The sequence below is a fragment of the Phyllostomus discolor genome, chromosome 2 (assembly GCF_004126475.2).
Source record: "Phyllostomus discolor isolate MPI-MPIP mPhyDis1 chromosome 2, mPhyDis1.pri.v3, whole genome shotgun sequence".
NCBI lineage: Eukaryota > Metazoa > Chordata > Mammalia > Chiroptera > Phyllostomidae > Phyllostomus > Phyllostomus discolor.
In genome coordinates this window covers 33,221,418-33,242,746 of record NC_040904.2, presented here as the reverse complement: position 1 = coordinate 33,242,746, position 21,329 = coordinate 33,221,418, and the positions used below count along the sequence as shown (strand labels likewise).

The following is a 21,329-nucleotide window of genomic DNA, read 5'->3' as shown; positions in this document are numbered from 1 at the left end:
TGAAGCTGACAGACCCCCTGTCCTCATGGAGCACACGGCCTGGGGGAGGGGGCAGGTGGTAATGAAAGAAACCAGCAGATACACGATCATACATTGTGAGAGATGCTGTGAAGCAAAGCGCAGCGACACAGGAGCAGAGGGACCCACTAGACACTGTGGCCTCGGGCTGTCCCCGCTGTGGAAGCAACACACACCCCTGAAGGATACCAGGTGCCAGTCCCGAGGAAGGGCAACGAAGGCGGCAGTATCACAGGCAGAGCACAGCACACGCCGAGCTGCTTCGGTGGCGACAAGCGTGGCAGAAAACGACTGCTGAGAAACCAGGGACAGGATCTGCTGTCTGACTGCACGTGGGACCCCTGGCCCACTGAGACACTGACGTTGTCGCAGATGGCGGGCCTCAGGGCAGTGCGGCGCGCCAGGTGCCACCGCTCCCTCCAATGAAGCGGAACAAGCCGGAGAGTGTGGAACGACAAACGGGCGGAGCCATAGAGCATGACCCCCGAAGCAGACGGGTTTTCACACACAGGCGGAGGAGGAATGCTGCGCCGTGGCGTGGAGGAACCGGGAGGCTGCCGAATCCCGCGAACCATCAGTGGGAGGGCGGCAGAAAAAGCAGTGGCCTCAGGGGAGAGTCGAAAGGGGAAGGAAGTGTACGAGGCTGAGAACACTGGTGTTCACTCACCCAGGCCGGAGGGTCCCCGTGAGCACAGGAGAAATGTAAAGAGGGTGGAGGGAAGGTTGGGTTGGGGAAGGTGAGAGCAAAGGACAACGGCAATGAGAGTGCAGGGCCGGCTGCCTCACTGCGGTCACATCTGGGTGTCACCACAGATAGCCTGCAGAGGCGTACAGCTAACTCCAGCCTGTTTAAAAGAGCTAACCTCGGCAGTCAGCGAGTGAATTACAGGCGTGTGTGTGTGTTACAGAAGACATCCTAGTTTCCTGGCCATCGGCAGCATCCTGGACTTCTTGGGAGGGAGTCCTAGTTAGGTGAAGAGGCCAGCCTCGGATTATTTCATTAGGTAGGCTCACACCAAATGTTAGACATAGGAACACCTTCTGATAGGCTACCACACAGTTCTGAGTGCTTGAAAGAAAGGGAACCTGGACTGTCTGAGAAAAGTGTATTTCGTAGGTCTAAGAAATGGGAGGGTCAAGCATGGGTAGATAGAGCACGGCATCCTAGGAAGAGGCGGGCAGGGTGAGGCAACCAGGTGCAGAGCAAGGACAAAGCAGACCCACCGTGATGGCCATCAAGGAGTCAGTTAACAAGACTGAGTTTGCACACCAGTGCACTGGTTGTGTGTAATATCTCAGGGGACTCAGGCCTTGGAGCAAACTTTATATAAACTGTCTAGGGAGGCAACAAACACTAACGCCATATGCACCTTGTAAGTTACTTAGCTTCCCTAAGTCTTTTTGTTTTCATTTGTTGAATAGGGATCATAGTACATATCAATACAGATTAGTGTTCTCAAAATTTAAGTTGAGACCAGCCGGAGAGGCTAGCCTCACGTCACACCTACAAGGAGCTCAGTCCAGTGGCTCTGGAGTGGGAGGCATGGCCAGAGGGTTGTTGGGGTTAAATGAGGTGTGCAGAGTGTTCGGCATGGGCCTGGCCTGTGTTGGCTCTTAAAATCCATGAATGCTATTCCTCTTGGGGTGCACCTAACATCAAGGAGCAACTTTTGGGGGAAACCTTAACCTCCTTTGTCATTGCTAAAAATCAAACTGAAGTAAAAATGCCAGGCCTTATAACTATAAGGCGCAAGCTTTCCCTTCTATTTCAAAATACAAAAAGTAACTCATATTTTTAAGGATGTCTACTTGGTCAGTGGGCAGATTTCATACATCCCAGTTACTCTTACTACTAGTTACAATGTGCAGATTATAAAGTGGCATCAATAGCACAACAACCTAAAGAAGTTGTTGATGAAAAACCTGTGAAGGAGAAGGTGTGAGATTTAATGCAATTTACAGCACATTGTACAGTCAGTTATTTTGGGCAATGAAGTAAATGCCTGGAATTGAAGGATGGTGGGAATTAATTTTCAGCGAGATTACCAGCAAAATGTCTTTTCTTTGTAAACTGATTTCAACTACCTCTAGTACGAAAGTTTTGTGCAATAGCAATGTGGGTGCCAAAAAATATTAATACTTCCCTTCCCACCTTCTAAATTCTTCAAGGCTGGGCTACTAATCAAATTATCAGAGACAGAGTAACAGGAGAAAATCAAAGTTGAATATATGTGCATAGGGAATTCACATAGACAAGATCATTCCATGAAAATTCCAAAGACAGTGAGGCAACATTGGATATCTGGACAAAGAAGAAAAGTGGGAACGGGGTAATTAAATTTCATAAGTAAGAATGGGCAACTTACAGGTAGTTGAAGAAGAATGAAACACACTGGAGGAAAATCCTTGCTAGGCAACTCAGAAACAACGGGACACAGGGGCTATCCAGCCTAGGCTGCCCCAAACCCTCTTGTTTACCATTTGTAATTCAAACTAGGCTGAAGTGGACATCCAAAGATCTCCTTCCTGAATCAGCTTTTCTCTGTCTGAATCTCACGAGCAGGAAAGGAAGGGGGGCTATGTCGAAGGCTCTTTCTGAATATTTTCTCTTCCTTCTTCCTTCCTCCCTCCCTCTGCCCCTCCCTTCTTTCCTTCCTTTCTTTTTTCTTTCTTAAGATTTATTTATTTTGAGAGAGAGGGGAAGGGAGGGAGATAGAGAGGGAGAGAAACATCATTGTGCAAGAGAAACATCGATCGGTTACCTCTCAAATGTCCCCAACCCGGAATCTGGCCCACAACCCAGGCGTGTGCCCTGACTGGGAATCGAACTGGCGGCCTTTCCCTTTGGGGGGCAATGCCCAACCCACAGAGCCACTCCAGTCAGGGCCTTGTTTCTTAATAAACAGCTTAAAATTAAAATCCCCAAAAGTAGCTTCAGGGTGGCAAAATTTTGCCCTTCAGCAACACAGTCAAAATTTTTCTGAAATCATGTTTTTAATGAACAATCTGAGTGTCTACAAACATTCATGGATCAGCCTTTGAATGACACTTGTTAATGCCATGCAATATTTAATATAGGAAGTCCCACAACTAAAGCATGTGGACAATTTCTTAGATTTTGTTTTAATTGAATTCCTCTGTATTAAAATAATCAAGAACAGCCCTGGTTTTATGTTCAGCTAAAGATATCTTTCACAAATGGAACAGTACCCAGAAAGCATAAAATATGACGACACTCTTGCTCCCTATATCCCCAGTGCAGGGCACACAGTAGGTCCTCCTTTGTGTTTTATAAATACGGAAGGTCTAACACCCAGAACGATTAAAGAAAGTGAAGCAATTCTGTAGAATCAAAATATACACGATCAACACTGGTAAAATCTTGGAACCTCTTGGTAACCCGCCTGTCGTGAACACACTGCCTCCTCCAGAGGAACAAGGTGCTGGCAGCTCAGGCCTTCTCTACAGCAAGACTGGCCCCTGGTGGTGTGACGCAGACAGAAACACCATTCTGAGGGGAGCAGAGGCACGACCGTCCCCTCCCATTTCCATGTTTTTCAGACCTCTTTACTTGGGGTGGAATGTTAATTTTTACTTTAATCATTGGATAAATCCTCTACCTAAAGAGATAACATACACACAGTTTTGTTTTAAACTTAAGCCAACCTTCCTAGAATAAATTTATTCCTTATATCATTAAAAATTCCTTATGATAAAACTTTTCTCGCCCTGGTCAGTGTGGCTCGGTTGGTTGGAGTGTTGTCTTGTAACCAAAAAGTTGCAGGTCCGATTCATGGTCAGGGCATGTCCCCAAGTTGTGGGTTTGATCCTGGTCCCAGCACCTATGGGAGGCAACCAATGGATGCTTCTCTCTCACGTCAATGTTTCTCTCCCTCCCTCCCTCTCTAAAAGCAGTGAAAAAAATGTCCTTGGATGATGGGGGGAACAAAACGCTTCTAAATCCTGCAGAATCAGTATAGTGCTAGATACAGTCAGTATAAAGTCTCCAATAAATAATACATGAGTTAAAAATTTAAACTTAAAAGAAAAATTTAGCAAAACATCAAACCATTGGCACATACTCAGATTTCCTCATTAAAAGTTTCAAACTGGGTAAACTTGACTCAAACTGTTCAAAAATGTATACACCTTTCATAATCCTTAAATTTTAAAATCTGACGTTTAAATAAAAACCTAGAGACCCTAGAAAAAATTTATTTGGAAAAAAACGTAAAAGGCCATAAAAAGTGTCAGAATTGGGCTCTTGTACTTAGGTGCATTTGACTCCTAAGTACATTTTGAATGTAAACAGTCACCAGTAGTCACCCACATTGCAGACAGTTAATATCATGTAAGTTTTAAATCTGGTTATGTGGCACTACCTCTAGAAACCCAGCACTTTCCTTTTATGGAAAACACACACACACACACACACACAAAGCATCTAATTTTTTCAAGGATTTTGCTAGCAGCTTTCAATGGGCTCTTTCTCACACAATTAGAATTTGCTTCTGGCTAACTAGACTTGAATTAAAGCTCACTGGATTCCAGTGACTCCATCTGTCTTATTACAACTTTCAGATAGCCTGGGAAAAGTCACAGTACACAGCCACTTAATTCTTAGATACTTGTAATTCCATTTTCTTCTATAAAAACATTGAAAATAGTAACTGGGGTAAAAAAACCACTGTTATGCCCTGGCTGGTGTGGCTCAATGGTGTGATGCTGGCCTGTGGACTAAAAGGTTGCCGGTTCAATTCCCAGTCAGGGAACATGTCTGGGTTGTGGGCCAGGTCCCCAGTTGAAGGTTTAAGAGAGGCAATTGATTGCTGTTTCTCTTTCACATCATGTTTCTCTCCCTCTCTCTTCCTTTCCCCTCTCTCTAAAAATAAATTAAATATCTAACAATATTTTTAAAAATGGACACAACAGACCCTTAAAAAAGACACCATTAAGCCTATAAGGCACAAATTGCTACATGAAGGTGAAGTGTACTGCCACATTTCACATCCAAAAATCACTCTCAGATTCTGAGCTAGATTCATTTTAATTACAAAGTCCAGAGATGGACTATACAAATTTAATCTAAGCAGAAAAATTGAACAATTCCTCTTTCCGTCCCCATGTAAAATCCATATTCCTGAGCTCAAAAGCCAAAAATGGTCATATGTACATACATATATATGTAATATACAGGATCTAAGATTTCATTCTTACTGCATATGAATTCTGAAAGCTTTGTGGAATCTACCATAAACCTGAAAAATGTCTAGCACAGATTAATTACACGTTAAGTAAAACTGACAGGTTTTATTGGTGAAGCTGATAAACTATCATGACCACATAATGTATGTTTTACTGCATTTGTCTTTTATCACTGTTGTGAAGATGAACATCTTCCTCAGCTGTTTTCCATCTCAAATGTCAAGGGTACAGGTCCTATCCTTTTATTAGCCTCATTTAGCACCACGGATAATAGATTCCAAGTATATTCTGGAGCAATAAACTCTGAATACAAACTGCTAAGACTGTCTGGGATATGGCTTTATACATTTAACTAAGCCCTAAAGTCCTAGAGCCGAGAAGGGTCACTCCACAAAGGAGACCATCAAACGCACTGGACGGTTCACTGTTGTCCAGGTCCATGAGTCATTCACACATGTTCTTTGACTAGTCCCTTCCCCTTCTCTCCACCATTCCCCGCCTCCCCTCTGGTCACTGTCAGTCTGTTCCATGTTTCCATGCCGCTGGTTCTATTTTGCTCACTAGTTTGTTTGTGTTCATTAGGTTCCTGTTACAGGTGAGATATGGTATTCGTCTTTCATCAACTGGCTTAGAGCAAAATTCCAAACCCTTAAATTCTCATTTTTCTTTTGGAATACATTTTGATATACTGTAAATAAGTTTCTGGTCTGTTACATAATTAAAAATGTTCCAATCTTGATGGGTATTAAACATTTTATTTGAAGATTTTAAAGTAAAAAAAAGGCACACAAATACAAGACTACATTATGATGACCACGGCAGTGTTCTACATGACAAAAGTCAAAACAAAATTTAAAAAGTGAATGTATAAAGCAAAGTACCTGACAGCCAATTCAGGCTGCATACACATAAAATGATCCGACCACATGCTTATACAAAATAAATTTTTTCTCAGAACACCAAAATTCCAACCATTCTATCAACTGCCTTTTTCCCCTGGTGAGTATTTTCAGTGAACTTCTATATAATATAAAAATAATGGTCATGGCACTTAAACAGAACACAATTAAAAACATATTTGTAATGCAATTCTGTATAAAATATACACAGTAAATCTTACTAGTTTTTTTAAAAAAAGATTTAAAAACAAAAGACCGCCCTGAACAATAGTTAAAACCTCATCACAGAAAATTGTTCATCATTTGCAACGTTACTGATAGAAAACTGATGGACTTTTTTTGAGAAGATACCCAACTTGAAAAAGTCATTCATTCAAAATGTATTTAAAATAGTAGATAAAAGAGTAACTCATTGCCTACCCCTTCTCAAAGTGTTTAATCATGAATACTCTTTCTAATATTTAACTACAGGACAAAATAAAAGAGTAACTCAAAGTTTTCTCAAAACGTGGTTCGAAGACCCAACAGAAACCTAGGGTTGGCCCTGTAATGTGCTTTTACATAAACTTATTCCACACTCTAAAATTTTAGAACTAATGCCCTAGGGGAAACAGTACCACTTAAAAGCAAGGTCATAACATACTTCTGACATAAGACGTCAGAATTTTCCGTAAGTTTACGATTTGAGTGAATGCTGCTTTTTGTTTTAAAACAAGTCTTAGGTATTAAGAGAAACATATATGCTTCTTAAATAAACATGTGGATGTATATAAACATTTTTCCTTTGAGGTTTTCATTGCTTTCAGACTTAATTATTTAAAGAAGAGAGTACATGGTCAGAAACTTTGGAAAAATTATATTTCTAATGAAATGCAGCATCCAAAAAGAGATATTTTATTAAGTGCCTATTGATTTTAAATCTTTCTAAGTTGAAGATTCAATAGCCTTCCCCCAAATTAAATTTTACTAAGAGTGGGCAATTATAAGTAATTTAGATGATTATGGTTACTTTTTAAATCCCCTTTCATAAAAAAATGTTTACAATAAACAACAGAAAGATGCTATCTCTGGCATCCTTTTAAATAATACACTGCTAAACACTAATATTAGGAAAACATGATCTTAAGAACGCTGCCCCTGAAATGTGTTCTACTCTGCATTCCATGTGTTACCTACTGAACACAAAGTCACCTAGAAGAGCTGGGAAGGGATGTGCGAGTGCATGCAAGTGTCAACATTTACTCGTGGTCCTACTTTCCACGGATTTCACTGAAGACTCCATAAACTGGGTCCAAAAGTATGGACAGTGTGTTTGGGGTAAGAAATAAGCATGTTCGATACATTATTTGGAAGATAAATTCATGTATACTATAAGGAAAAATGGTATACATTCCGTCTCCACTGGGTAAATGGAATGTTTTTACAAGTTTAGTAATAAGTAAGTGCCTCCTTATTTAATCCAATCACAAAAAGCAACTGTGTGATTTACTCTCCAATATGAAATAAATATTACCATTGCACTTTTTTGTATCTACTTTAAATTTCTATTTTTTCCTTTCTATATACTGAGACATTTTCCATTCAACTGCATCCTGTATCCTTTGATGTACATTTGTTAAAATCCAGGTAAAATTCTGGTTAAAGTGACATATTCAGAAGCTAACCCCTTAATATATTAAAGAAATCATTTGCATCAGTTTTTCAAAAATAGCTAATGATTTAGAATCTGATTCTTAATAAAATGTACCTATCTTTTTTCCCCAAGAAGCATCTGTATTCCCCAAGTCTAAGCAAGCAATACGTTTTATTACCAATCAATTTAATAATGTTGCCTTAAAAATGAGTAATTATCCAAGGCAATATAAAATTTACAGTTGAATTTTTAAACAAAAAGAATTCAGAAACTAACAGGTAATATAGTAAGTTGCTATATTTTGATTTATTCTTTTACTCCAAAATTAAATACTTAAATGACTTAAGGAAGAATGACAAAAATCATGGGAGGCTTATGATGTAGTAATGCCTGTTGCATGTGCTGTAATGCAACAGACACTTTTTAAAAGCAGTGGTAAGTAGTTCCTTCAAACGAAAAAGACAGCTTTGTTTATCATCAGTAGACTGCTGGGTTACCAGTATTCTGACATGATTGTCTGGAAACTAGTCTCAATTTCTTTTCATAGTTAAACTTGGATGTAATTAACTGACTCTTATAGTCAACAATACAAGGTATTGAGTGCTTTTTTTGTAGGTGGCAAATATCAAATGGTTCATTATATCCAAGCCGGTAATGAGTCGTCCATGCACTGAACAGCAACACAAGCAAAATGCACAGCTGAGAAGTGAGGATCAGACGCACTCCTCCGCAGACATCAGAAGAGGATTGATGTACTCAAAACCCTCAAATTCGGACTGATCAATCTTCCTCACAATATCACTGTTGGAACAAAAGTAAATACGTTTTCATGATTGAGATTTCTTCAACTTTTTATTTAAATGGTAAAATAAGATTAAGAAACAAAAATTAAGGTTAATTCATATAAATTATGGAAAAGAAGTTTAACAATTCTAGTTAATGTTAACTTTTGATCTGAATAGCATTCCTAATTACAGGTAAACATCCAGGTCTGAATTAGTATTCAATTTAGTATTCACCTCAATAGCCAGGTGGGATATATGGTGAAGAGAAGGCCCAGAAGAAGTTAACTGAAAGGAAAAGGCAACAGGAACGAGTACACTGAGAGACCTGCAATATGGAGAACACCCCAGACCGGAGCGAGTCACAGGGAGGGGAGAGGCTGCCATTCTGCTACACCAGGCTTCTAGTTAACATATACGATTGAGTGGTATTACTGAATGTTTTCATATTTAATGTACACATCATACTGCAAAGCACAAAGTTACACAGGATGTGGTCTTATCCTTCAAGGAGGGGAGGTACCTTATATAACAGAAAGCTACAAGAGACAGCAGCATCTGCTAAGTTACTGGACGAGCTAAGTCCTGTCATAACCACAGTTCGAAAGAAAAGGGTGGTGGCCGCTCGGACAGCACACATACTAAATTTGGAAGGACCCAGAGGAGACTACCACGGCCCCTGTGCAAAGATGACACACAAATTTGTGAAGTGTTCCACATTTTTTGAGAAGTGCAGATTGGCAGTTTCAGAACAGTCCCGGGGGGATGCGGAGTACAGCAAGGGAAACATGGTCGGGAACACTGTGGTAACTCTGTATGGTGCCGGCTGGGTACTGGGAATGTCCTTGTAGAGTGTGTGATTGTTTAGCCACAGTGCTGTACACCTGAAGCTGATGTGAAATGATTCTGAATATAAACTATGATTAAAACAATTTTTTTAAAGATTCAAGGAAGCAAAACAAAACAAAAGGTGACTTCTAATTGGAGAAATCAAAAAAGGGGGCATTCACTTCATTAAGCACATACTGAATGAAATTATGAAATATTATGCTAGGTCTGGGGAAATGCAAGTAATTTATTAGAGCTGGAGTCCAGGAATAGAGGGTATTAAAGTGGCAAATAATCCTAATGACTAGCTCAAAAATCCAGTAATGTTTACTCTATGGGTTTAACCTTGATCTATCAAAGATTGGGGTGCATTTAAGATAGCTCTGAGAGGTAGGAAAGATTTTGGTAGGTAAAAATTGAGTGGGAACATAGAGTAAATGGCACAAGCAAAGGTTGACAGCACACTATCAGGGAATGGTGAGTAACCGGGACTGATCAGAACACAGTGCAGTGAGAGACATGAACAGAAAGTCAGGCTACAGCAGATGGTGGGAGGCCTTAAGTGCCAGCCAGGACAATAGATTTTACTTGCCAGGTAATGCAGGAGTTGCTAACAGTTTGTGATGGAAGGATTTAAAGAACTGGAGTGGTGCTTCATGAGGTGTCAGAGTGGGTTGCAAAGCAAAGGAGTCCAATGAGGAGGATGGCATAATATTCAAGGTATGATCTGAAAGAGGTCTGAACTGGGCTTACTTATGACGATGAGAATGGAAAAAAAGGATCTGATATAAATGATGAAGTACAGGTAAAACAGACATGAACTTGGCAGCTGAAGGGATTATGCAGTTTTTTTAAGGAAAAGGAGGGATCAAAATCACTGATATTCTGAATCTGCATGCAGGAATGCATTGTGGTACACTGAGCAGAAAACAGTAAATAAAAACAAGAGACTCGTTAAGAACAACAGAAAGAGACCATAAAGGGTCATTACATCAATTTCAGACTTCGTATGTTTGAGGTGCTTGTCTGATAAGCTAGGGCAGATACTAGACAAGCGAGTGGAAATGCAGCTCAGGGCAGGAGCTAGGTGCTTCAGAAACCATCACTCATTTATTCTTTTTTAAAACTTTTGTTTATTGATTTTAAGGAAAGAGAGGCAGCAGAGAGTAGGGTGGAGAGAGACAAGAAGACATCAATTTGCTGTTCCACTTATTTATGTATTCATTAGTTGATTCTTGCATGTGCTCTAACTGGGGATCAAACTCACAACTCTGGCGTGTTGGGACAACACTAACCAACTGAGCTACCTGGGCAAGGCTCATTTATTTTTCATAGTAACCCTGTTAGGTAGGCAGTATGAGAAGAAACAGGCTCAGAGAAGTTATGCAGTTCACACGCAGATTACCCAGCTGGGAAGAGGTGGCATCTGGATTCAAATTCCTATCTTTTAATGAAACCTTTTAAAGTATTCTTTCTAAAACACAATGTTACTCTGAAATAATGATTTTGGTACATATTTGTCTCCTCTGGTGGACAGCTTTTTGCAAGACTGGCCTACGTTTTGATCATCTTTGAATGTCTAGTACTTAGAATAGTGCCTTTTGCTCAGTAATTGTTAGCCAGGTTAGCTAGGAGTCATTTTTAATAGCTGGTATCCACGCTACAGGGCTGGCTGAAATCTCCAAGGTACAAACTGCATATAGCAAAGAGAAGGTTGTCATGAACAGAACTGTGGAACATGCTGCTCTCAAGGGGACGGGGAAAAAAGATGACAAGTGGTCATAAAGATGCAGTAGAACCAGGGTGGGCAGTGCCAACCAAAGCAAGGCCATGAGTGCCTAATGTTTTTTTTTTTTACAGACATCGGGGGGATGTCTACAAATGCCTTACAATTTAAAAATTAAGAAGGTAATCCAACCTTCGGGAGCAAGTTAAGTTTTAAAAGTTTGTTCAAGTGTTGGCAGTAATGAAGTGCAACACAATCAGTGTTGACTATTTTGAAGGCATTTGATAGAGACACTGCCTATTTTTCTATTATCATGTGCATCTATGAGCTATCTTTGAAAAAGCCTGCACATGAAAAGAAAATGAGAAAAATAATGTGGTGGTTCAAAGAAGAGCTAAGATTCAGGAGGAAAAAAAATTAGGCTATCTGAACATGTTTATAAGCAGAGGGCAAGAAGCTGAAAAAAATTTTTAAAAGGTTGAGTAATCGAGGCAAATGACAAAATAAAATCCTGGAGGAAAATAAGAGAACAGGTCCAGGAAAATAGGAGAGCACCTCTTGCAAAAGAGGGAAGGCTTCCAAGAATATGGAAGAAAAGGCTGAGCAGAGTTAAGGAGCAACCCTGGGATGCGCGGTGGCCTAATGACGGGTGCACGGGGAGCAAGTTCACTCAGGGAGGCCTCAATCCTTGTCATCAAGTTAAGGTTAGACCGTTAAGAGTAATGGAGGTGGGGTGGGGGGAGGCGTGTAGGACTGAAGGCTTCTAAAATGCAGAGACAATTTAGGACAGCTGCTATGAAGCATGAGATAAAAATTAACAGATGTAAATGACCACCAAGCTGTAAGGCCTCCTTGAGAGAATGAACCTGTAATGACAGGTAATGATCAGAACACCCCCAAATTATTCTAAACCACATTTTAAAAAGATTTAACAGAAACACAAAAAATATGTCAGATCACTGCTGGCTGGACTTGATAAGTGGCTGTAACCTTTTTAAAAGGCAGTTTGGCAATATACATCACAAACTTTAAAATTTGATGCCCTGTGACCTAATTCCCTTTCTAGGATTCTGCCTTAAAGGAATACTCGGGAACTCACAGACGGCCATCGCCAAAATGGAAAACAGTGCAGCACAGTGGGGAGAGGACAGGCCTCAGTCACTCGGATTTGGGTCTGAGTCCTGGCTCTGCCACCTGGTTGCTGTGCAACTTTACTTAACCTCCATGAGCCTCGGTTTCCTCATCTGAAAAATGGTGATGATGATAACTAGGTTTACAAGGTTGTTGTGAGAATTAGAGATAATGCATGTAAATTAAAGTAGAAAATGGCAATTATTGTCATAATTTAAAGTGAATATAATAGATTCAAATATCCAGTAACAAAGTGTTTACATCAATTATGGTATAATCTAATGATAAAACATTACATAGCCACTAAAAATGGGACTTTCAAAGGACTTTATAAATAAATCAGTCTATAGGATTACTTACTCGTCATCTGGAGTGAGCTGGACAGGTTCATTAGTAAACTGAGAATCAAAGTTGTCCAAACCAAATTCCCCAGAAATGTTTGGTTTAAAGGGAGGTACCACTTGCTTTTGCTCCATCTAGAAAGACATATTGGATGACAGCTTAAGCTTGCCTTCTGAGAGAACTTCCACCTCTACGTTTCTCTTCTGTCCTCAGATGTTTCCCACTCGTATACAGTGAGTCCCTACACTAGCCTTTACAATACTCACAATGATGGAAATAATTTACAAATCTAAACACTGACGTAGATCTCAATGAATATTATAACCCGCCCCATTAAACTAATATTCTAAGCTTCTACTGTTTTAAAAGCTTCTCAAAAAGCACATTAGAGAGTGGTTTTAAGCAATTTAGGCTGTGATACACTTGTTTTTCAGACTTCTTCCCAAATAATAAAATTTGGCCCAAATATAATAATAAAATCTAATACAGAAAACAATTATAATTTACGTACCATATCCCAATCGACATTGCGGAAGAATGGGTGTCCCTGAATATCGGCAAATCCTGTTTGAGGATGACAACCCAATCGTTCCTTTGGGTCCTATGGTGGAAAGAAATGTTTCAGAAAGGGGTGACTATCATGCTTCAAAATACATCATCTTCGTGACCTGTGTTTTGTGTCTACTGTATCATTCCTGCGTGTCTGAAATCAGAATGGTCTTTCATTTCTAGGAGGTACAATACTAGATTCGAATGGGTATCTGAAGCCTGTGACAAGATTCCCCATGGCTCTTTCTCCAGCTAGTTTGTAATTAAAGCGGAGCCAAGCCATCTTTCCTTGCTAAAGAAAAATGGGAGGAAAAAGAGACCAGCAGAATCATTAGAGCGGCATGCAGCTATGTCTTTGGTGTGAGTTACAGTAATAGTCAAACTCTGCAAACCCCCAAACTTCACACATTTGTTCTTAGCTCAGTTTGGGAGCCCCATGCCCAATTACAGCAACAATCTATACTTAGTGTACAATAATGACACAACCGTCGTTATCTGAATTGCTGGACTGAAAAGGGGCCTCAACTTGGCTTATTCATTACTGGAAAATGAGAACATGTTCCCATTTTTCCCCCCAATAAAATGCATTTTATTTTGCATGTTAACACCTCTTACCTTCATTTTTCATTGTGTTAAAGCTTAGGTTTCCCATTTAAATCTTTCCTCATTAAGATTAAAACAAGCTTCAATTTCTTATTCATCATTATCTTTTTTTTTAAAGATTCCATTTATTTATTTTCAGAGAGAGAGGGGAAGGGAGGGAGGAAGAGAAACATCAGTGTGTGGTTGCCTCTCTCACATGCCCCCTACTGGGGACCTGACCTGCAACTCAGGCATGACTAGGAATCGAACCAGAGACCCTTTTGTTCACAGGCTGGCACTCAATCCACTGAGCCACACCATCCATGGCAAACTCATTATATTATCTATTTATTTTAGATGGTAAGTGCACATTCACCTACATTCTAATCTACCATTTATTTAAAATAAGCTTTGATTGCCAAGATCATTATGATATACTAAGAGGTATACATTTGGTCTTTATCTTAGGTTCCTGACCTGAAGCTTCTAAAACCCTTGTAATTTCCCGAGAGACAGGAGTCTCTTTTCTTACTCATACCAAGTCCCTTTCAATCGTTCCTGAGTTTACGCTAATAAGGTGACTCTTGGTGGGCCTCTAAATAGCTTCAGGATGGGGTCTCACTGCCAGGGAACCAGCCACGTAATTAAAAGGGTTGGGCCTTTCAGCCCAATTTCCAGAGGGGCTAGAAATCTGAGCTCAATCACCAGTGACCAATAATTTAATCAATCATGCTTATGTAATGGAACCTCCACAAAAATCTCTGTCCCATGGGGGTCACAAAGCATCCGGTGGGCAAACACGTCTACGTGCCAGGAGGGCGGTGCGCTCCAACCCCACAGGAACAGAAGCTCCTGTGCTAAGGACCCTTCGGGACCTCACCCTATGTACCTCTTCATCTGGCTGTTTATTTGTATTCTTTGTAATACATGGGTGATAGTAAGTAAATGGTTTCCTAAGCTGTGTGAACCATTCTAGCAAACTAATGAATCTGAAGTGTGTGAGGGAGAGGGAATCCCCAACTTTATTAGCCAAGCCAGACAGAACTGTGGGCACCCAGTACTTGTGACAGGCATCTGAAACGAGGATAGCCTTTTTTAAATTTTAATCTTCACCTGAAGATGATCACTGATTTGAGAGTGGGGATTGGGGAGGGACAGAGAGAGAGGGGGGAACGTCAATTGGTTGCCTCCCATATACATGCCAACCGGAGGCTGAACCCACAACCTAGCTATGTGCCCTGACCAGGGACTGAACCTGCAACCTTTAGATGTACAGGACGACTTCTCAACCAAATGAGCTACCCAGCCAGTGCTGAAGTGAGGATCATCTTGTGGAATTGAGTCCTTAAACCTGTGGAGTCTGATGCTAACTCCAGGTAGGTAGTGTCTGAAATGAATTGAAATGTAGAATACCCAATTTGTGTCTTGAGAGTTGGAGAATTAGCTGTTGCTGTGGAAAAAAACCTACATATTTGTCTTATAAATACTGTAACAACAGCTTAGAATCATAACTTTAGATAGATCTTAAAACTCTGTAGCCCACCATGTGCAACAAACAACTGAATGCATGCAGATTTGTCAAGAAGCAAGAAAATTCATTTCTTCTGAATTTTATCTAATCATAGAATTTTTAACATGAGACTTTGCAGAGAACACTACTGCACCATGTGCTCGATAAGAAAGATATTCTATGAATACTAATTCAAAGGATATTGAAAATTGGAGCAGAAAGTATAATTCAGTCTATCCCCAAAGACGCACTTTTTCCCTAATTGAGTACATGGTCTACATCATTTACATTTTAAAAAACCGTATGTAATATCCAGCTGGGGATAAATTATATTGGCAAAATGGAAAGAACAACTCATTTCAGTATCTAATGCTGTCAAATCACTCTTGGGTGAAAAGACAAATTCCAGATCTAAATTAAAAAATTACATCCTCTAATATTTTGGAATTTTGCATTGCTTGAAACTCTACTTACCAGTTTCATTTATATAGAAATAAACCACTAAAGATTTTTATACATGATTTATACCTTGTTAAGAAAATTCTTCAGGACACTTGCTGCTTTTACAGACAGAGAACGTGGTATGCGGATTTGTTTTTCCAAAATAACTAGAAAGATAAAATAACGGCATTATATTTAACTTTCACATGGTCTTAATCTTAATAAATTTTTATTATGAGATGTTTAAGGCATTTTAGCAGGGAAAAAAATAAGATATCACATACACTATTTAAGTGTGTCGTGTACTTTCCCAGTCCCATTTTTGTCCTTCTTCCTACGAAATAGCCTCTAACTTAACAGTTTTCAATCATTGACATGCATATTTTATTCTTTGACTACCTTATTATCCCTTACTTCCCTCATCTGTAAAACTGGAATAGAAATAATACATGCTTCACAGGATTGTTAAAGGTTTAAATGAGTTAATATCTAGAAAATGTCTGTCACATATTACTATTTTGGATTTGACTGCACCCCGCCAAATTATTTTTCAAAGATGTGTCGACTTTCACTCCTGCCAGCAGTCTGTATGAGTTCCAGCTGCCCCACACCCTCAGCACTGGTATTGTAACACTTTAAAATGTTTGCCAAATGCACAGAGTACAAGAGAGGAGTTCATTAATGTTTCAATAAGCATACCCCTAATCACTAGTGAGGCTGAACATCCTTCCTCATATTCTATGGCCATTTGGGTTTCCTAATTACGTGAAATATTTATTCATATCCTGTGATGGCCTTTAATTATTAAATGCAGAATTTTTAAAAAGATTTTATTTATTTATTTTTAGAGAGGGAATGGAGGAAGAAAGAGAGAGAGAGAAACATCAATGTGCAGTTGCTGGGGGTCATGGCCTGCAACCCAAACATGTGCCCTGACTGGGAATAGAACCTGTGACACTTTGGTTCACAGCCCGCGCTCAATCCACTGGGCTACACCAGCCAGGTAAATGCAGAATTTTATGGCAGTCTTCACACTTCTTTGGACTGTGCTGGGGGTCCCTGTGCTTGTCTGCTTGTTTCTGTTCTGTTTAATTCTTTGTATTCCCAATTGCAAAGCTTTTTCTTCTTCTTCACTTTTTAACACCGCGTATCTGCTTGGTACTCCTCATTTTTCCTATATTGTTCTTGAACTTATGTACTCAGCCTTGGGATCCTGAAAGGCTGTCCTCTCTGGCCACAGGATTCCCTCCTCCAATCCCTGTTTGCAACATGCAATCTGGAGGAAACTATGTTTTTGCATGTGAGAAGCCAACTGGCAAATGGGACTAAAGACTAGAGTAGGATGTATATTAAAAAATCGAAGCCTCATCCATTGAGGAGTACATTACCCAGATTACTTTCTACTTTCTTACTCAAAGTAATAATCGGAGCCATCCTCATTCATGCTCTAGCAGGGGTGTCCAACTCATGGCCTAGGATGGCTATGAATGCGGCCCAACACAGAATCATAAATTTACTTAAAACTTCTGTTTTGCTCATGAGTTTTCATTAGTCTTTGTGTATTTAATAAGTGGCCCAAGACAACTCTTCTTCTTCCAGGTGTGGCCCAGAGACGCCAAAAGGTTAGACTCCCCTTTGAGTATGTTATTAACCGAGAATCTCTGCAAGATACGGCAGGTTACCTTGGAAGAGATAATCCTCTGTGTTCTGATCAGGGTTATCAGAGCTCCCGACAATGTCAAATGGAGACCTTCCTGCCATCATCTCAAACATCAGGACTCCAAGGGCCCACCAGTCAACACTGAAACCTTCAAAGAAGAAATTTTAAACCAATAATTTACCTAACCTGCATTCTTTCAAGTCAGTAATTTGAGATGCATTTTTACATGATGAAAAAATAAACATAATGAGAAAGTAAACTCTAATTGCATTATAACTATCATGATCGGCATAGATACAAGCATATTTCACTTATTAACAAGGGGGGATACCTAACAGATAACTTTAAAAATAAAATGTGAAAACTGAAACATTAAGTTTCTTTTCCTAAATAAAGCTGTAATTTCGGATTCACAGCCTGTATCTAATATTTTGTTTTGAGGATATAATTAAATTGCACTTGAGAATAACCTTCCGGGGTCTGAAACTTCATTTTCTGCTAGCTAACTGAAGATCCTTGAAGGACCTTGGAATCAGAAGTACCCATCCTCCTTCACATCTGCTGAAACCCAAAGTCCAGAACCAAAGCAACCAAAAGTTTTCTTGCGATAAGCATAGCCTCCAGTCCCTGACAAGCTGTCAACCTTCCCACCATCTTTCAGGTTCCTGGCAGAAATACCCAAGGAAACCTGAACAATCTTCTAGAGGTTCATGACTCTGGAGTCACGTGGATCAAGTTTAAGTTCCTACTCTGTCACTTTCTACTGGTATGAGGTTGGGGAAGTTGTTTAAACTTTCTATATATTAGTTTCCTCATCTGTGAAATGGGAATAGTGCTTACCTTATATGATTGAGAGGATTAACTTAGATAATACATGTAAACTGCTTAGAATAGTGCCTAGTACCTTTTAGTGCTTGTCACTAATAAAATATCATTCCAATTTGTACCCCCAAACACTGCCACAGTCCCACTGTCTCCAATTTTATAATCTGCTATTTAATGTAGGTTTTAAGAGGATCAAGAAAGTTTATATTATTAATAATATCAGCACTGAAATACTACAGTGCACTATAATGCAATTTGCATCACATTTAACCACCCTTTTAGCACATAGCTAAAATACCACCTATTAATTTCTTACCATAATCTTCTCCTCTTAAAATTTCAGGAGCAATGTAATTGGGAGTACCACAGAAAGTGCTGGTTGTATCTCCTGGCCGTAATCCTTCCTTTTATTAAAAAAGAAAAAGAAAAAAAAAAAAGAACAGTAAGACCCAAAATTCTGTTTTACACTCACCTCTTTTATCTCATCTATATAAGCTCAGCATCTGTAGGTAATACATTAAGCTTAAAATAAAATATCACTAGCACAGTTTCCTTTATTATTAAAATCATGGATTTAAACAGCTTAAAGAAAACCTGTCCTCACTGGATGTTGATAAAGAGTCAGTTCAAGTAAGATAAAAATTGCATTTAGAATAATTTATATTCAAGTAAAAAATTAATAGAAAAACTTAAATTATACTAGAGTAAAAGGAATATTTTGTGTAGAAAAGAAGCACTTTAGACCCCACTGCTTAATACAACCTCTACTGGCATTGTGATGTTTCCCTTCTAGTTGTGGCTCCTAAGGCATCAGTTTTTTGATTTTGTATTTTAATAACTATAGGGTGGAGAAAATTAAGGCAAAGCATACTAATATGTACCAAAAGAGAAAGTACACAATGACAAATGGAATAATCAAGAAGTTATAATGAAGTATGTATATTCCTAACAACACAGCCTCAAAACACAGAGAGCAAAAAGAGACCAAATTGTTAGGACAGTTTCACAATCCCTGCTAGGGACTGAATGTTTGTGTGCCCCCCTAAATTCTTACGTTGAAGCCCTCACCAACAACCTTGGTGTGCCAGGACAATGCTCTAATCAACTGAGGTTCCTGATATGTCCCTCCAGAGGCATTTTGGGCATGGTATAAAAATCTTTCTTTAAATTTTAGTCTACTATATATATACTTCTACAAACATCTGGAAGAAATATTTAGTAATATGCTGTGACCCCTAGGATTACTTTGTGATTCCTCATAGGAATATAGAAGCTATTGTATACACGAGGAAATATGACTGTGACTTGGGTCGTTTTGTACTATTGGCAATGGCTGGACAAACAATTTAATAATAAATGGCATATATTTTCAGGGCAAAAGTCAGAGGCAAGGACGCAGTCTGTTAACTGGTAACAGAGCTACGCTAAATCATTCATTTGGTGACTGACTACCTAAACGTAGGCCCATCAGCTTAATTACCTACAGCATAAGAAAGATGTTATTAAAATAGCCCTGCTGATAAAAAAAAAGTTAAAGGCACATTAATTCATAAAATGGTCAGTTTTTAAGTCCATAAAAATCAATGCTCATACAATATTTCAAACATAAGCCTGAAGATATTCATTCAAGTTTTCATATATGCCTCTAGTTTTCACTATTCTAAAAACTCTTTATATAAAAGCATCTAGTGAGAAAGTGAAGAAATTAATTAAATTAATTAAACCTAAAGGACATATTTCTGGAGAAACGATGTAAAAGTTTTTTAGTGTTTACATTTCCCAAGGAAAAATCTACAAGTAAATGAAATTCACACAATATTTTCCAGAGGCCAGAGTTTAGGTAAGTTTAAATACTGTTTCTAAGTCAACTAAGTAGCTCCTGAAAAAGGAGAAAAGGCAGAAAGAGAGGTAGGCAGGAGAAGCAACTGGCAACCCTATTGAGTAAGAACTCTTACTTGGTTGAGAATCTCTGGAAAAATGAGAATGTGTAATAAACCAATATGATTTTTCATTAAGAGTAACAAAAGATTAAGTAACTTTTCTCTAATAATATATTCCTGGCAAAACAGGATCCCCAAACTTTGTAAAATAAAAATCAAAAAGACAAAAAAGAAAGAGAGGTAGAGACAGAGACAAAGTCTTAAATCATTTTTGTGAATTTCACTGTTTAAGTAATGAATACCCATAATAATAACTTAAAAATATATAGAAGTAAACAGAATATGTAATGTTGTATAACAGACTAACACATAATAGAATGCATAATAATACATCCAGAATTAGATAATTCTATACCTTAAAACTTTACTTAATGTTATAAGCATTTAACACTGTTAGGAATTTTTGTAAACATCTTTTTATATGACTTCATATGCTATGTTTTATAGTCATTCCATAATTTCCTTAATCATTCTTCTTACCAGTGGCCATTTATAGATTTTCTGTGCTATTTATCACAAAATACAACAAAAAATTTTGGTTTTAAACCTACCCTCACAGACAGAAATATTTACTCAAAATATCCCAGAAGCAGTATTACTAGAGCAAAGAATACGACCATTTTCAGGATTACTGACACATCCCCACCAAACTGGTTTACAAAAGATTTTAACAATATATACACTCACCAATGACATATGAGAATACCCATTTCATTAAACTCTTCCTTGTATTATAATTTAAAAAACCCATATCTAGGATGTCAGAAACAGAGCTCACTATTGTTTTAATTTGTACACTTTGTAACAAGTTTAACATTCTTCATACTTTTTGTTCAGCTTTATTTTCCCCTGATAAATTATGACTCTTTTATTATTACCATTTTTCTTTTGAAATGAGGAGAAAAGCACTTGGAAAGAAAGAATAGAAATCAAAAGGTATCACAAATCTGAGTGATGGGTACACAGGGGTTCACCTACTAAATTTCTACTTGTTTACAATAAAAAAATTGCACAATAGAACATTAAAGGAAATAAAAATTTAATATAAGATAAAGGCAAATATCTGAGTTTTGGACATAAAAGCAAAAATCCTTTAAGTAAAGATTTTGTTTTCTAGTGTTGCTGAACAGATAAGGTTAAATCTATAGTACTATTGAACCATCTTACTCAGCATTTAAACAATTTCCAGGCTCTGGAGGCACTTTCCTCAGGTGATTGTGGGAATGTAGTTCACACATTTACATCCCTGTTGACTTAT

The 21,329-nt window shown here is 38.6% G+C and overlaps 1 protein-coding gene and 1 non-coding gene across 2 annotated transcripts in view; one reads left to right on the top strand and one right to left on the bottom strand.

Moving 5' to 3' along the window:
* Positions 1-5,958: 5,958 nt before the first annotated feature.
* The window catches only part of PRKCI (protein kinase C iota), a 63,383-nt gene continuing 48,012 nt past the window's right edge, over positions 5,959-21,329 (bottom strand). The window contains exons 13-18 of the mRNA XM_028504365.1: positions 18,448-18,535; positions 17,329-17,454; positions 15,734-15,813; positions 13,076-13,165; positions 12,583-12,698; positions 5,959-8,556 (exon numbers count right to left, since the gene is read on the bottom strand). Coding sequence (XP_028360166.1) covers positions 8,469-8,556; positions 12,583-12,698; positions 13,076-13,165; positions 15,734-15,813; positions 17,329-17,454; positions 18,448-18,535 — 588 coding nt within the window. The 3' untranslated portion in view covers positions 5,959-8,468. The remainder of the gene's footprint in view (positions 8,557-12,582; positions 12,699-13,075; positions 13,166-15,733; positions 15,814-17,328; positions 17,455-18,447; positions 18,536-21,329) is intronic.
* On the top strand, positions 9,152-9,261 carry LOC114491187. Its single transcript, XR_003683998.1, has one exon. It is a non-coding gene; the product is annotated as a U6 spliceosomal RNA (small nuclear RNA).